The sequence below is a fragment of the Mizuhopecten yessoensis genome, unplaced genomic scaffold, assembly GCF_002113885.1.
Source record: "Mizuhopecten yessoensis strain PY_sf001 unplaced genomic scaffold, ASM211388v2 scaffold10591, whole genome shotgun sequence".
Taxonomy (NCBI): Eukaryota; Metazoa; Mollusca; class Bivalvia; order Pectinida; family Pectinidae; genus Mizuhopecten; species Mizuhopecten yessoensis.
The window spans coordinates 50,000-68,838 of record NW_018408623.1 but is presented as its reverse complement, the minus strand read 5'-3'; the positions used below and the strand labels follow the sequence as shown (position 1 = coordinate 68,838).

The 18,839-nt window shown below is 33.0% G+C and overlaps 1 protein-coding gene across 1 annotated transcript; it reads right to left on the bottom strand.

The window, feature by feature from the left end:
* Positions 1-4,102: 4,102 nt before the first annotated feature.
* LOC110461213 (metalloproteinase inhibitor 3-like) lies at positions 4,103-10,441 on the bottom strand. The gene is made up of 6 exons (XM_021514584.1): positions 10,426-10,441; positions 8,249-8,388; positions 7,963-8,069; positions 7,026-7,125; positions 5,331-5,452; positions 4,103-4,350 (listed from the first exon to the last, which is right to left on the bottom strand). The coding sequence occupies exons 2-6, from the start codon at positions 8,373-8,375 to the stop codon at positions 4,192-4,194; spliced, it is 615 nt and encodes a 204-aa protein (XP_021370259.1). The 5' UTR covers positions 8,376-8,388; positions 10,426-10,441; the 3' UTR covers positions 4,103-4,191.
* Positions 10,442-18,839: the final 8,398 nt, after the last annotated feature.

Here is an 18,839-nt window from a genome sequence, read left to right as displayed (position 1 = left end):
TTTCAAGAAAGAATTGTTCTTTTTATTGAAGATTTAAGCAGAAAAGTATGTGAAATTTCATTACTTGAGATAACATTTCCATTTTCGACACGTTAATTTTCATAGTTCTAAAACCAGTCTATATTTCATACTTGCTTAAAAGTTGGCTACCAATATTATCTTTCAACATCAGGAATTTTAAGAAAATTGAAAACCGGTTAATTTTATCATATAACACTTTTGATTCAAAAAAAGAAATACATAACTTTCTTTCCATTTTTCCTTTAACTTGTGTTTCTTCGTGACCAAAAGTCCTTTGGTCTTGATATTTGGCAAGTAGGTTGTTCATGTGATTTGATTTAAATTTCGTAACCGTTGATGACCTTGATCTTCGCTCAAGGTCACAAAAAATCAAATGTGCTGAAATAATTTTTTCCTCCATATTTTGTTTAATGGATGGGCAATAGGCCAAATAAAATAATAACTAGAGCTGTAAGCCAAAGACTAACTAATACCCCCACTCCTATATAACCCAGAATGTTAGCTAAAGGCTAACTAAGGCAAATCATTGCAAAGCAATGCATGGTCCCCCCTCCCTATGCCAAAACATACTTCTTTACCAAATCTTGTTAGCCCCGATGAACCAGTTTTGCTTTAGTGGTTCTAATAGTTAAGGAAGAGTTGTCAAGACAAAGATTTTTAACAAAGTGCCATAACTCCTTAAAAAGGGTCGAAATGAAAAAAGTACTACCCTGATGCACGTACTCTGATGCACGACATCAGGGGGTAATTACCATATCTGTAAATATTCATTGAAATCGGCCCAGTAGTTTATAAGGCAGACCAAGGTTCTTTTTCTACAAAGGGACATAATTCCTTTTGAGCAGGACGTACCAGGGACGAGGCGGGAAAGTGTTTTATGGACTTATATTTGATAAGTTTGATGGCTAGTATGTGAACTGCAACGTTTTTAATAATCATGGCGGTGCTTTGTGACATGCTAATTTTGTCAATAGTTGACTTAGTGGTAATTTAATCTATGTAACTTGTATATACATTTTAACCTTTATCGAGTGTCCATTTACAGGACTGCTGACATTTTCATCTACTATTGCATAGTTATATTTTACAGAATCGTGTTCCACATACTCATTGCAATAGAGCAATATGGTTTCCACTGCATACCAATCCATTACCCCCTCCACTATTCCCGTAATTATTCTTTTGTACATATTACTTCATTCTTGTAGCTAGTGTTAAAAAGTTGATTACTAAGCAGGTAACAAATTTACATAAGTGTCACGACACTTGTTTTTGTTTCCTTTTCTGTTTTATAAAACATGCACTTCGATGTTTTGTCAAACAAAATTTGAATAAAACAAAGTTTAAACCAATTCCTTTTTAAATGTTCGGAATGAAACATACTATTTGGATGCACTATGTCAGGGGGCAGTTGCCATATCTATAAACTTTCGTTGAAATTGGCTGCATAGTTTTGGAGGACTTGTCTGGATAAAAAACCCATCAAAGGGCCATAACTTTGTAAAAGAAGGATCAGAATGAAAACATAATACTTGTATGCATAACTTGAGGTGGTAGTTATCATATATGGTAACTTTCGCTGACATTGGTCCATTACTTTAGAAGGAGTTGTCCGGACAATCTTTTTTCTACGGACGGACAGACAGACAGACAGACAAACAGACAGACAGACAGACAAGCTGATTCCAGTATACTCCCTAACTTTGTTGCAGGGGGTATCATAAAGTGTATAATATTTTTATTATAAAGATTATTTGATTATTTTTATATAATTGCATATCGTTGTCTAACACAATGTAACACAATTTCAACCTTAAGTAGTTCTCCAGAAGAAAGATTATTTTGGCAGAATACATATTCATGAGTTATAACTGCTGCACATAACTTAAAAACATGCGTAATATAATAAAGTGTTTTGGTATGATACAAAAACAGAAAATGTATCGGTTTTTACCATAATAAACATTGATAATCAAATCTTCAAGATTATGTGAAATTGGGCATTAATAATCTTTGGCATGCTAATAAAGTACTTTATAGGTTTTTATATTGCATAAAATTGATTCAGGAGACAAAATACATATATGGAAAGTTGTTAACGAAGTTTAAGATATAGACTACCACTGTAACTATATATAGGCAAGTTCACAATGTTCATTATATTTTTAATTTTGTGAAAATGTTGCATGTTTTTCTAAATAAAAGTATCACTACGCTAACTTCATATATACCAATATGACATATTTAATATCAAAATAACAGTAATTTTATACACTGTACACTATCATAATTCATTTTCAAAATAGCATTCGCCTGTGACATTTATCAATTATTTTGTTAGGGTACCCCCATCACTCAACCTGGTGTTATGCAAGGAGATCCAGTACGGTTTTCAGTAGTAATGAATAATCATTTATGCAGTTATTGATCATTTTTATGTATCTACATCTGGCAAAAGAATAAAAGAAATCAAAGTGGGGGCCAAATGTTGACCCCACCTTTCAAAGTACTACTTTGTTTGCCAATCAGCACGCGAAAATACGCTGTTCAAATTGTTGAACGAAATTGTGTTGACTGTCTTTTTTAATGTTAAATATAAATTATAAGTCAAAAAAGAACATAAGAGGAAGAGAAAACGTAAATATAATGAATAATGTTGATAAGGTTTAGCAAGCATCGTTCTGTTCTGTAGTTAAGCTGTCAACTAGGTAAAAAAGACCCTGATAAAGTAAATATTTCCACTAACAACCTTTTACGATTTAAGGAAAATAAAACGGTTTGTTTACACTAATATAACAGCAATTCAGAGCGTTAAGGCATTGGATCAGAAATAGTAGTTTTATGTTCAAATAAAGTGACCGGTTAAAATATTTTCGTGTCAATTTTTAGATTTCTTTTTTCCAACTAAATACCTGTTTCGAGGTGTTTAATACAAATGCATTATTATTCTGAAATTCCCCTTCATGTTGTTTAGATACACAAAATGTCTATGTTTATGTTGTTTCATAAGACAATGAAATTAACAAATAGCGATTAATGTATGGCCATATTTGTGAAGAAATTTGAAATAGGAATACGCGCCATAAAGATAATCAGGAGTTACTTCCCCTTTACCGTTATGCTACCAATAGCATGTGCTAGAAAACATTGAAGCTAAATTTTTTCAGTATACGTGTTTGTTTTGAATAAAATCATAAAAAATGACGAATGATCGAATGCACAGCACTGATATAAGCATTCATTGTAACGATGTTACTCATTTGTATTTTTCCTAAATCATCTACTTCCTAATAAAATGAGCGATCGGAATCATTGCTGTATATGTAGTATGGGTGTCGCAACACGCCGGGAGTGTATCACGTTGTGTTGCTACACAGAAGGAATGTATTGTGATACATATCTAGATATATTGGCATAGAAAAAGGGTGCTCAATTTAACGCTATTGTCAGAATGTTATCAAACTGAATGATATTTAAAAAGGATCACACAGGTTCTCGATAAACCAAATTTTAACTAATTCCTGCCACTTGCAATGACTTATTTATGGTTATTAGCATCCCTGTTCGAAAGTGTAGTACTTTGCAAAGTTATCACACCTAGTCAATACATAAAGTTAACTTTTTGAAAAGTGTTACAATACAGCTATGTTTCATTGTTATACGATACGATATGCTCGTGTATTGCGATATATCGGTTTTCCTATGTGTTGCGACAGCCCTAATATATGTCTGACGAAGATATCATTGAAACGTAACGAGCTCCGTGACACATGTTTTAAATGAGCGCTTTAGACGTCTTTCTAGAATGTGTGTCTAAATATATTGCCGAAAGTTCTAAATTGATATTTGTATATAACATGCACAATGTTCCGATAAATATGTGCCCAGTGAAACTTTCATCCTTCAACTGAAAATATTATAATTTCCCAGTGTTAATTTCGACAATTGGATGTAATATTTGTATATGGTATGCTTTGTTTAAACATTCGCTATTATATCATCCAGGGCGATTTAAATAATAACAGTGAAACTTTGGCAAACATCTCCCGGCATGAAAGAAAAACATGAAATTTTCTTGGGATGCAATAAAATACTATTTTATTTTTACAATCACATCTGTTTGTTTGAAATGTTCAAAGACAAAACTGTTTCTTCTTAAGCAGGTACAGTTCAAGGTATGCTATTAGTGATGCAGGTACTGAAGGATTGACTTTGCTTCCATTTACACTCGGGTGCACAACCGGCCTGGGCAAACTGTACACAGGTGGCGTACTTGCAGTAACAGGACTTGTCAAGGGCTGGGTCTACCTTACATCTGTCATCTCCGATCTGTAATGTAATAATATGCATATTTATACAGAATATAGGAAATATATGAGTTATTATTGTACTGTGTTTGTAACATGATGCTGGTGATCGTTTATTACACTACACGTACACGAGACTGACCATTTCGTTATCTTGCCTATTACTATAATCTACTAGTATTTATGTCAGTACTTATAATAAGAACGTAAGGCGCTACCCCCAGTGTTTTTATTCTCGTCTATACAGACGTATTCTGTGAAATCGGATATTTTCGTGAGGCTCAAATTTCGTGGTTTCCTGACAAAACACCACTTCGTGAATACAGGAATTCGTTGATTACGAGTCCCTACTCAAACAAGATTTGTTTCAACAAATTGTAATTGCTTCGTGGACTTAATTTCTTAATAATTCGTGAATGAATATTACCCAAGATGTCATCGAAACTTATACCACACGAAAATTAGTGATTTCACAGTACTTATCATAAAAGTAATTTTGTAGGCAATTACAAAGAGTCAGTACAAACTATGGTCGGGTATTTATTTTTATCTTCGTTTGAATAACTCGATGAACGCAAACTTAAATATTTTTTTATCTGGAAATAGAAGTATAGTTGAATTAAGATTCTTTATAAAAGAAATATAACAGCGGAAAACACGTGAATAAGTATGAATGTTTGCGTTTTGACTAAATTGTTCGTGATTTTGATAATGTTGCTGCAATATATTCTTCTTAGTCTGTCAATAACCCATAGAAATTTTTTCTGATACTATACATATTCTTGATTCCGATTGGTTAATGCATTGTTTAATGTTTTGACAACATATAAATTAATCGGAATACGGAAACATAAACTGAAAAAGTCAACACAGGCCAATTAAGTAAATAAGCAAACTTAATTTTCAATAATTATTTTCTAACTTTGTATTTTAAGTGACAATTATATGTTATCTAATCAAGGATACATTAATTAGCAATTAATGAAAGTTTGTTTTACCTACCTCGCATTGGCAGTTCTTCTCATACCGCTTATTGACACCAATTTTCATATGACTGGTGACGTCATCCCAGGGTTCATGGAGGCCACACGCGTCCATTATGAGTACGCCTTCCTCAATAACACCTGCGATGTACAAATACACATCAATTGGAAGAGGACATCTATTTTAGACAATACGACAGAGATTGACGTTAAGCTAATAATGTCCCTGATGTTTTAAAGTTTAAAAGAAAGATTCATTTTATCATCTGGATTCTAGACAACTTAATGCCGCCTACGTGTAGCTTGATACATCCATTATCATGAACTGTTAATGTGGGACTACTTGAGAAGATGGGGACGACATAGGAATGGATTTTACAATTTTTAGATTTTTTTCTCTCATAAATCTCTGCGCGTGTTAGGTGACATCAGTTTAATGGGTTAGATTTTCATTATACGTTTAAAAGCGCTATATACATAGGGAATAGTCCTAAATAAACTGTTATAGTTCACAAAAAAATGAATAAATATCATTTATTTTTATTTTTACTTTATTCGTTTCTATAATTTTTAAATATATATAGAAGTCGAACACAAGACCCAAGAACTGTTCTTTTTATATTCCCCTCCTCATTAGTTTGATAATAAGAAATACAGTCTATCAAACACCGTTTTCATGGTTTGGCGTTCGAACTATCGCTTCAGCCCTGAAGTGGTCTATTCATTTTAACCAAGAAAAATGTTCTCAAGGAAACTTTTATTCGAACTGCAGTTTTGCTTAAACTTTGGTATTCTCTGTTTTATATGTTTAGGTTATTTCTGTGGTGTATACAAACATTCATGATAATTATCTATATTAATTTACTTTTATCTATGCCATCGACTTTAAATCTTAGACAATAATGAATCAATATTATTAATGTTTACGAATTCAACAAATCGTATTATCCAAATCTCTTGAACAGTTTTGGTTTACATTTTAACGAAGCACAACATTAATGTTACGGAGAGCGAGATAACTTATTTCTGGTCCTAATGGTATTCAATGTAACTGATCAACTGCAAGTGTTTTGTTAACCTTTACTTGTTTATTTGTTATGGTATCTGGTGTTAGTGAACATAAACCAAACCCTGGATGGGGTTATTTGAGGTTTGCTTATATAGTATATCAAATTAATGTATTACAATGTATAAGAGAAGGTCAGATATCTCAAAATAGTAACGCAGTGTTTTAATGTTTAGGGAGCACTGTTGTAATGCTAGGTTTAATCCCGGTCTCTGTCCCGAGAGGATATTGATTGTTAATACAAGATGGGGTAACGTTGACAAATAAAGGATTTAAAAGAAATATTTATTACAACCAAATATTGATACCTCACTTTAAATGATTTTAGTATATTTTATAGAGATTGAATGCATTTAAAGCATTCATTGTACATCAGTTATATCTATTTGGTTGGATAATCAGAAACAGCGTTTGCCCTTATTTTCAGTTGATTTCTCGAATTTATTGGCCATATCGAAATCTTCACTGAGCGGTTATATAGAAACTGGTAATACTTTCTATTTGTATGATAGCGTTTAAACGTGTTCTCATGGAAATGCTTAGAAAAAATATTAAAAAGTACCGTTTTTTACTCTGCACTAAAGGTACGGGAAAATATCAATATTGTTAATTCTCTATTAAAGAAAATCTGGATATTTCGTTACTGACCACTGATAAGGAACGTCTTTTCCAGTGTAAGTTCCACGCCACACGGCAGTGACCCCCGCAGTGTCCACACATAAGTGTAACAGTCCGTTGTCACATTTCCCTGAAAGTATAACAATTAAACATAGAACCAAGATTTAGCGCATTCGTGAAATATCATATAATGTTCAGTGTATTACTATATGTGACAGATTACATTCACAGCAATTTGTATAGTGGTAATGTGACATTAAGTGACGCTGCTAAAGTCCTTATCATTGATAGATGGAATTATGAGAAAAAGGAAAACATCGTTTGAACTAAGTGCTTTCGAATTTGCTGCGTGGAATTATGCACAAGTAAAACATCAATTTCGTAAAAGTAATTACCGGTAATAGTTCAATGTTATTTACATTTTCTAAATGATGTCTGTTATGATACGGTATACCTCTGTTTAAAACATGACGTACAATATGTTAATGTTTTAAACCTTTTAAAATAGTCTTTTCCGATTGCTACTGATATTTTATTATTTTTTGTAGCCTCATTTGAATGTGCCTTTCAGTTTTGGCCAGATCCATCCAAGGAAAGGTATTTCGATGTAAGATTGAACAAGTAATGCTTTCCTCCAGAATTAAAAATAAATAAAAATCTATGTTTTTGTTACAACATTGAAAAGATTCCGGTACATGTGTACACAAATCTGAACTCTGCTCCAGAAAAATGTGCTATTTTCATAAAAAAATAATTCAACTAAAAGGGAGCGATAATCTGAACATAATTCAACTTTTAGATGATCAAAAGGAAATGTTTCAAAAGTGTTGAATTATAAAAAAAAAACCACCACATCAAATATAACTCCATAGGTCCTAGAGTGGTAAAAGTTGTTGGATGGATACAACTGGGCAATACAAAGCACATCATTAAAGCGAAAAACGTTTTTAAAAGATGACAGACAAACCTTGTACACTTTCTCGACGAACACTTTATATTTGTCTTGTGGGTCGATATCAGTGGTGAGAGGATCGTCCCCGAAGTTAGTTAAATCATCCACAGTTGCTTTGATCACTGTAACAATAAGGTTAAGACCTGTCATCATCTTCCTGCTGTAGACAATCAATGGATATTGTCATTTCTGGAGAAAGGAGTAATGAAAACTTGATTTAACTAACTATGAACAGAACCGGCTGCCAGTGATTCTTATTTCACGACAAATTTTCCCATCATTCTCTTAGAAATTTTCTTACCAAAATCTGCAGCACAAAATGCCTCTTGTGGATGAACCTTGTCCGGACATATAGGACACATCCCATTTGTTAAAGTAAGAAAGGCGAGGAGGATCGCCACTCTCACCAAAAGTCTCCTGAACTCCATTGTGATGATAATGCTTCAATAATGAAAAACGAAGGAAAGAAGATGAACATGGAGTGATTCAGGTCTTTGAAGAGCATAACATAAGTGTGATGGAAAGTTAAATATTTGATTATCTTCGAAGTTGGTATGACTATTCAAAAGATTCTTACAGAAATGTATTTACTCAATTGCACATGAACACTGAAATGTTTGGAAAATAATGGCCCGATTTAAAGGTTTATTTATCAAAATGTATTTATAAAGTACTATATCGGATTTTTGTTCGCATAAAATGCTGTCATTTGAAAAAGAAGTAAACGAACGCAAAAAAGACACTTTAGGTTTCTGAAACCACGTTAAAAAGTTATTTCTATTTTACTCTTCTGTTTCGATCAACTTTAAAAGCCATTTAACACATAAAAATCATTAAGAATTGATTATGATTAGTTTAAAAGTGAAATAAAACCCTTTAAATGATTGAATTAGATAATAACGACAGTACGAACATTTCAAAACTGCCAAGTTTTAGTGGCAATCTGCCTTGTTGGTCTTGACAGAACTTAGCAGTTACTATAACACAGCATAGAAAACTATGAACAATAATCACATAATTACTTTTAGTTAATAACGCTGATATTAATGTTTATCCTTTCTGCCAGTTGGCAAACCAAAGACATTCTATGATAATAATGAAAATTCATCTAAGATGGTATACGAAGTAAAATATGGAAATTTGTCAGCAAAATTTGGACTGTGGTTATGTTATCAGCGATCGAATTGAAAATAAATTTGAACGTTAAAAATAATAAAGAAAACGGTGCAGGGGCACGACGGTAAGAGGAATGGGGTTGCCCCACACTCGACCAATAAGATAAATAGAAGTAGGTAAAACTGGAATAAATAACAGGTTATATGGTAAGTAAGGTTTATATGATGATAAAGTAATTGACATGAGTGAGTCTAGAGTTAAGATAAATATCCATACATATTTACAGAGTATAGTACTGTTCAGTTGGCAATGACGATACATACGAATAGGAAAAGAGAATGAAAAATATAAAACAATAAAAAAACAAACAAAAAAACGCCTAACACGAAAACATGAACCTAGAACCCGTTCATCAAATGATCAGAAAACCGTCAATGAAAATATACGTAATGATGAATTTAGGTAATAAATCAGCATCATTAATAATATCAACAAAAATTACCGAGGTCTTAATTATATCAAGAGAATAAGTATCAAACCGGTTTACCAGGATAACAGTAAACAATACTGATGGTCTACACTTTAAAAAGCAGAACTATTTGAACCAGTGTTGTTGCTTGTTGAGGCTTTGCTGGTTACTTCAAATCTAGCAATGGTCAAAAGGAACAACATGTACATGTATGTCTTGCCATGTACTACTCGGCATATTTGAAAGTCTGTTTATTGACAGGTCCGGACGTATATTTATAATTATCTTACTTTTTCTTATCGGACTTATCGATTTAATATTTTAGTGTCTCTTTATTTCAAATTTACCCACTTTGAAAACATATTTGTTTTCTTATTGTTGAAGTGTGAGAAAGTTCGCCACTCTTCACAAAATACAACAGCACTCTGTTTTTTATTGTCAAACCTGGTTTTTCAAACAATCCCTGAAACCACAACCACCTTTCCAAATTTTGCTTACAGATTTTAACATTTGTTTTAGTATACAATCATAAGATTTATTCTTCTTTGTTAATAGCATGTGGAGGAAGAATGCCTCGAAAAGATAACATTTTAAAATGTTGTATTGTCTGCGCATGCGATAGATATTCTTTCGTTAGGATATTGTATCATATTTTAGACTGCACTCAAGTAACTACTTAATGTCGAGTTATACATGTAGCGTCTTATGCGAACGTAATGCTTTTTCACGAACAAATGCAAAAATATACAAATATACCACTAAAGTTCTACTTAATAAGTCACAAATGTTCATAAAATCAAACCAAATTTATATAAACTGATCACATAATGATGAAGCTTTACAAATATACACATGTATGACGAATTTTTTTCTTAGAAAAAAGAAAGACTTACCTTTTTTTCTAATCAGCGCTGTAAAATGTGATGAAATGTAAGGTATCCCCACGTTTTATCCCCACGGGGTATCATCAAATACGTATTACTTTAACTATTAGTGTTTTAATGTATCAAAACATTAACAAATTTTATGTAGATGATAATATCACACTAAATGTCTAAATGATACTTTTCACAAACATTAAGAACACGTGCTTAACATGTTAAGATCTGACACGCAAAATACTTACCTGAGACATAAAAGAATCAATCGAATGTTGAAAGTAATAAAACCATAATGTTTTCGGTAAAATCTTTAACAAATGTAGCAGTTACTATTAGTTGGTCATGTTTGTGTTTTATGTCCGCTTTATCTTCATTTTGATGGGCACATTATTAAACATTTTTGCAAAATGATCTTTGATTCAAAATCAATGGATACAATCTTTTTAATCATAGGAAATTGATAAAAAGCTCAACGTTAAATAAAAAAATCAAAATAAAAAAAATCGGGGTAAGCTTAGAATGAAATGTTTGGTTTTGTGCCGATACTACATTTAACTGAGGAGTGTAGAGTGGTTCAAAGTATTTAAGTCATGTTTTTGATAGAAATAATGTTTGAAGATATTTGATTGTCATACTAAGCTATAAAACTCTTAAGTCTGTCTTTGTTCGATCTCATTATAGCCAAATCTCAACTCTCAATATACTAAACTCTCAGTATAATCAATTTTGATTATAGCTTCCTCGAAATATATTCAACTCTCTCTATACTTAACTATCAATATACTCAACTTTCGATCATAATAACTTTGATGTGTAGATAGTCCAAAGATAAACGGGTAAACTGTACCTGTAAAGCATACAATGAAAATGTTGATGTGTAGAATGTTTAAAAAGCACATTGTCAAACTGAAGATGTACATTTTTGACAGATGCATCTTTGATGTGATAAATGGCAGTGGCTAAGAGTCCTCGTACAAATGGTTCATATGAATTTATTAACTTAAATGGACAATAACTGAAAATGATCTTTAAAAGTTTTAATAAAATCCATGTTTTGATATACTTTATTTATTTGTTTGACCAAATCCGAAAATAGCACATGAACCAACGATAATTTTCACTGCTAATGGTAAAGGATCATGTTGGCACATGATCGATAAGAATAGGTATATATAATACCTGAATAAGCATCACGTAGGAAAATAGTGCACTTCATTTCCATTAAAATTCAAATAACATAAATCATTATATCATCAAACAGAAGATGCGGAAGAAGCAGCAGTACAATTACACGTGTTTTTCTCTGTTAAAGTTAAACATAATTCATTCAATGATATGTAACCTGACAAACAATGTTCTGTGAGAAAAGAGTAAAACCATGCAAATTTGACTTTTTTCTTACAGAACATATTTCCAATGGTCAAACAAGTTAACTTTCCATCGTTAGTTATTGTTGGCTCCATTTTTGCTCGATATATATATATAAGTTACTAGATATAAATATACGCTACTAGATATATATATAGGTTACAATATATATATATATATAGGTAACTAGATATATATATAAGTTACTAGATATATATATATAAGTTATTAGATAGATATATAAGTTACTAGATAGATATATAAGTTACTAGATATGATATTACAAGAAGATAGAACTGATATACTATAAATGAAAATATAGCTATATTTTCAATTATAGTATATCAGTTCTATCTTCTTGTAATATGATGTATATGTGCATGTAACTGTTCTGTTTCACTGCGTCTTGATAAAGGAGCGAATCGCATCGAAAATTTGACAACCTAACTTGTCCACACTGTTGGAATTACTTCTTTGCCCCATATACTATTTTAAGTAATTCGTATCCTACGGACATACCTCCATTAGGATCCAGTGTTATATGGGATTTTACCGTCTATATTACTTCTTTGACCCATACTAGATATATATATATAGGTTACTAGATATATGAAAGGCATCTTTTAAAATCATCAATCATCGAAATTCTAAACGATTGATCTGATAATTACGTTTTGGTGAGCGTATCAGTTATGAAATGATATTAAACAAAGCTAAAAGATGAAGTCTTTACAGTGATTGAGTAAAAACTATACACAAAGTTAGTTATTTGAAACATGGTTATAGGCGTCACTTTTACAAGCATAAAGTGCAATTACACGATCGAACATGTCCATCATCTATATAACAGCGTTTTTTAAAATTCTATTTTATTGATAGCATGGAAAATAATAAAAGAAATAAATCATTAGGTTACCCTTAAAGTGTTCGAGTAACCCCAGTCACATTTCCCTCATGTGAGGTATTTTAAGAAAACTGAGTGAGAGGCAACAACCCATGATTTCCGATTAATTACATTAGACCATCAGAATAGTGAAAAAGAATGATTATTTTTAATAGTTTGCTTTATTCTATTCCGTTATAATAAAACACGTATTTCGATTGTTTGCTGGAATTCGATTATTTGTTTCCACATGAATGACCAGATTTCACTAGGGATCATCCCTCGTAAAGTATGGTAGATGTCGGAGAAAAAGGACTTAGACTTTAAATGTGACTTTAAACATTTTACATACTTCCAGGTTTCATCATCTTAATAAAATATTTTCTATAAAACTCTCTCTAACAAAAAAATCAAAAACAAAATCTGTTTTGTGTTAAATACTCGGGTATCACTGAATTATATAAAAGTAATATTATGTATTAAATTGCATTACCCTTATCGCTGAGAATTATCCAAGAACCAAAACAGCTTTTCAATCAATGTTTTGAATTTTTGTCATATTTTTATATGCTCTTTCAAAGTATATAAAAAAATGACACTCAGTAAGCAATAATGTCGTGTCAATATTTATTTAAAGTATATCTTAACATTTACCTATCTTTTTACTTACTTCATACACATTCTATATTTTTGTCAACTTCACAGAAAAAAACTTTCGGAGATAAGATTCTCTATAAAGTATTCATTAGGGTTTGGCAAAAACTTATTGAATTGAGTTATAAACAAATACTGAATAGTATTTGCTGTATATCAACAGCGAAATAATCGTCAGTGTTAGGGTATCCCAATGAAAGATCCATACTGAAAAAAGTACTTCTTATACAATTACTTCTGCTTTATTTGAATATATGTTCAGTTCTCTAAGGCTTCTAATTCCCTAAAGGTTTTCCTTGTGGAGTTTCTAGATCAGCCAAAATAATTGAAATGTCGGCATCGTACTGTGATAATAAAACAAGACTCTTTCCTATGCGAATTCTTTTGATATTATTCTTATTTAATCTTAACACTAAGTACATCTACACATAAAATAACTAAATATTGGATATTGTGATCGCCTTGACGACATCCACGTTTAATTCACATTTTTTTTATAGCATTCCCAAAATGGAAAAAAACTCCCAATAAAACAAAAAAAGGTTAAGCACTTTATAGCACTACATAAAACTCCAGTAACAAAATCAAAAAGTTTTTTGTGAGAAAGTCAATAAAGAAGATACGAGAAGTTTCATTTGTTTCAGCAAAAATGTTTTACAGAGTATAAAAATGACCTATTTTACTCTTTTTGTTATAGAATCTGATGTGATTAAAAAAATGTGAAATTAGAATCAGCAACAGCTTGCCCTGCCTGCAGCTACGATCATGACATTAATTGGGCTAGGCTACAACCAATTTGACAACTAAGCTCAGGTAGAATTTTTGTAACGCATCTGCGCTGAAGGTTGAACTTTTGCATCCGTGTCATTTACTTATGTTCAGGCAGAACGACAACTTCGTCGATTCGTCATAGTACTGACTAGGCTTGAAAAACGTTTGCTGCATGCTGAATTATAATTTATCTGAACACAGTTTTGCTATTGCTAAAAATCATTCAATTGCTTTAGTTGGTTTGTATTATTTTGAATATATTGAAAATCTCAATGTCAATTGATTAAAACATTATATTTAAGACAGTAAGTTACAAGCACGTAACAATATGTTATACCAAGGATCACTCTTATATTAATACCAGGTATTTCATTTTATCTTCTTATGGTGTATAATTGTTAAAGATGGTGTGGGTGAATATGCCCGCGTTATCTTCCCGCGTACCAAGTCATTAATATAGCTCAACATACGGTTATTACACCTGTTGCAAGGAAACACTCTTTTACTCCCGAAATTAATCATGCTTCACGAGTGCAAAGTCCAAATGAAACATGCTGTATCGAGGGAAAACAAAGAATCGTGTTTCCCTAACACTATGGCAATACCTATTTGATTATGTCGAAACAGAAGAGTAACCAAAAGTAAAATTGATCGGGATTACGCGACCATTGTCGTTTGCTTTAGTCACTGCGAACGCAGGTGTTTTGTGTCTTGCTCATTCTTGCTCTAGAGAGGTCACGAGTAGGGAAATATGAAGAGGACACATCAGCGCGAGAGGGAAACATGTTGGTTTCCCCACCCGCCATGTGATCAATATAATCGAATCAGATACGTAGTTATGTAGATGTGGTAACATAATACTTTATATACCCAGCGGAATTTGTCTGAAACATTATAGGTTCCCAACAGCAGCTACGACCGCAGTATAAAGACGATGTACAAAGATGACAGATAATGCAAAGTGTATCCACATAGAAATGTCACATTTGACCCGGTAGCATAATACACTAAACTCACCAGGTCACATTATTCCTGGCATCTATTGGGAAGCAACACGGACAGAAAAGAGTAGTGGCGCATAAGAAAATACCCTTTTTTGTATCACCCAACCTTCCAATGTCTGCTCCTTTGGTCCTGCATTTCAACATATCTGGTTAGTTAGTTTTATAAGCCGAAGTGAAATGTGTTGATTCCCTGTTTATATACATTTTTTTAATGCGTATGTAAATTTGTCACACTGACAATTTTTTTTTTTTTTTTTTTTTTTTTTCTGCAAAGTTATAAGTTACTTTGAGAGTTTCAGTTGTACTTCACTGCTGCCAAAAAAGCCCCTACCGGCTTACCGGACACCCTTTCGGCAATATTTCTGACAATACATACAATGTAACCATCTTTGTAATTAGCACTGGAGTGGCACCCGTTTCGTTGACTTTGCTTTCAATTTAGTAGGCTATTTCATCCTGTGAATGATTGGAACACCTCAAACGCTTGAGTGAGTCGGACGCCAACTTTGTTGTTATGAAGAGATATTCTAGTTTGAGTTATCTCCCCTCGCACGTGCTTTTATAAACCTCGACAGAGCGGGGTCTATATAAATATAGACCCCGGCAAGATATCCAATTAGAAAGAGTGTTACATATTAGAAGGGTGACAATTTTTTTTTATTCTTGGCTTGTTTGGTCATTTGTTGCTAATTACGTCTTAACATATTTTCATTGCAAAAAGAATAAATAAAAAGCAAAGAAAAGTCGCCGCTGTTCTTTATTGCAATCTCCAGACAACATGCAGCATCGATGATTTAGTTCGACCTCTGTGTTTCAATATTCTCCTCTGTAGCCTTTCTCTTGTGTTGGCACGTCTCGACATGACTTCTACACCTCTTAACAAAGTTTTGTTCTATCAATTTTTCTTCTGTGTGCTATCTCTATAATCAACGAAGATGTGTGAACTACTCGTGCGAAATATCATTCCTTTATCGATTTTGATACAAACCTTCCCATTTTAAACAGAATTTTTATGCTCAGAGACAGACTGTTATGATGTAAATCATTCTTCGATTTTTTCCATGCTGTGTTTGTTCATCGTAGATATTTTTTCTCTCTTGAATATTTAGTGTTTAGTGTTATTTCATAGAAACCGATCTAGTTATAGTGCAAGGATACTGTTTATACCTACAATATATGCGCTTGTTGCGGTTACATTTATATGGAAATGAAATATCATTCGGTAGACGTAAGAATAAGATATAAATCACCTGTACAATAACATTATACGGAGTTGCAGCATCATTCTTTTATATTTCATGATGGTGCGATTTATTGATTTTCAATCAGTTTTATTTCTCAGTGACATGCTAGGTGATATTTGCACACGCTTCGTCATGTTTCACACTGGAAATGACTGTCACTTCACACGCGAACGGCTAACATACAAAGTATTGACACTCATATCGTCATACAGACATGCTACATGTACTAAAGGTGCACTTCACACGTTAAGCTGGAAAAGGAAACGTGACTTCGCAGGTATGAAAAGGTTATTACACACTTTTCTGAAATGCAGCGTGTACAAATGTATAATATACAATGTAAAAGGTTACACTAACAATTATATTTCAGCCGTTATATGTCATGAGATAACAGTCGTTCACATTAGACCATCGTTAGTCATGAGGTGTTGCAATTTACAAGATAAATGTGTTTTTTCTTAAAAACATCGATTTTGTAAACGACAATAAAATATGATATAGTGATGTGTACTTTGAAGTTAGAGTACCCCATATAATAATGGATATAAGAAAGTAATATATGATGACGTTATAACGCGCGAGACTCACTTGCCCGACCACCTGTCGCCGATAAAGGCACTCTTATCTCTCACAGACGCCAAGAAGTACATTGTACATGACCTTTGCTACTTCTGTAACAGGAGTTTAGACCAATTAGGATTCCACTTTTATTGCCCCCGCCCCCCTTGCATCACTGATGATTTCCTAATAGGACGGTGCCACTTTTATTGCCCCCGCCCTCCTTGCATCACTGATGATTTCCTAGTAGGACGGTGCCACTTTTATTGCCCCCGTCCCCCTTGCATCACTGATGATTTCCTAATAGGACGGTGCCACTTTTATTGCCCCCGCCCCCCTTGCATCACTGATGATTTCCTAATAGGACGAAACAGCTGTGTGATGCAGTGTAATTAACTTTGGAATACAGTATCAATTATCGAATATTATTACATACTTACTAATAAATACGGGTATTTTGTATATGCGATACGACACAATTGCTCTAACCCATATCAGCCCTCGCCGTATCACCCCCCAAAAACCGTATCAGCCCCCGCCGTATCACACCCCAAAACCCGTATCAGCCCGCAAAACCCATATCACACCCCTTTTGGAAAAAAAATCGTTTCTCAATATTTCAAAAATAAAAATAAATCATAAGATAGTAGTTTTTATTAGTAATTATGTAATAAACAGAATAAAACACGCCTTTTTCCATATCACACCCAGTATCAATCCTCGACCAATATCAGCCCTTGGGCTGATATTGCAGTCTCGGGTTGATACTTGGTGTGATATGGAAAAAGGCATGTATTATTCTCTATTTATGTCAATCTTATATGTGTTTTTTGTTCTTCTTTCATTAAGTATACTAAGAATACTGCTTTCCTCCAGTTACCATCTATGTTTTGATACCAACTTGTTGATTTACGTCACTATTGTATTCCGTAACCACACAAATATAGTGTTCTCTATAACAATTAAAGATAATTTTGACCTAAACATGCGCAGGTCATAGTGACCCAACAAAAATAATACAGTATGTTTGAATGGTCATATCTGTGCAGGTCTGTATTGGTTATAGGCGCGCCATTGTGACCTGAGTCAAAGGCAAAGACCAATACAGCAGCAGAGGACTAATAACTAGGCCGATACAGAAATAACCACTCAGTAATGGCTTTATTAATCAATCATGTGACAACTGATAAAAAAATCAAGACAAATGCAGAATTAATTAGGAAGAAAACAACGATTTTTTAACTTTGAGATCTTCTAACTTGCGCCTTTTTTCGGAACGTTCTCCGCTAAAATGCTCTTTATTTCGTACGTTTAAATATATCGCTAAACAAATATTGTTTACCACATTCATAAACCGTATTACTATTTGACATATTGAACTATGTCGTCGCCAAACTGCACAAATCGTGTACAACTTTAAGTTATTTTATTGTAGTCTAAGGATGCATTTGCTTCCAGTCATTGCTATAAAGGCAACTCCTCATCACTGTTGTTCTTTATTACGTCAAATTGTCTACTGAAACAGTTCCACTTCCCTTATATTATCCCTTTTCTCTTAGGTAGTATAACGTTGGGCCTGGTATTAAAACGAGTCTGAACGACGAGCTGGACAATTTCGGATTGCTGAAACGATTTCTTTTCGGGCGTAGCGATATGTATTGCCCGAAGCCGAATTTTATGTAATACGTCATTGATAAGCTTGTTAATTAATAAAGGATAAAAAAGAGCATTCAGGAATAAAACGCGTCATAGATACTGCCTGTACCATGTAGTGACGTCATGTGAAACATGTAGCAACTGCAACAGAAAACTGAAGCAACTATGTGTGAATTATCTTGAAATCATATGTGTGCTACTTATTAACTACATGCGTACCTTGTAGTAACTGAATGCATATGATATGTAGCAAGTAGACTATGTATCACAACATCTTACACAAAATGC

Excerpts from the sequence above, each read along its gene's own strand:
- LOC110461213 (XM_021514584.1), bottom strand. The coding sequence starts at position 8,375 with ATGGAGTTCAGGAGACTTTTGGTGAGAGTGGCGATCCTCCTCGCCTTT. Across the intron at positions 8,070-8,248 it reads ATTTTGTGCTGCAGATTTTG|TGATCAAAGCAACTGTGGAT; the intron begins GTAAGAAAATTT and ends TTATTGTTACAG. Across the intron at positions 5,453-7,025 it reads AAAGACGTTCCTTATCAGTG|GTGTTATTGAGGAAGGCGTA; the intron begins GTCAGTAACGAA and ends TGTACATCGCAG.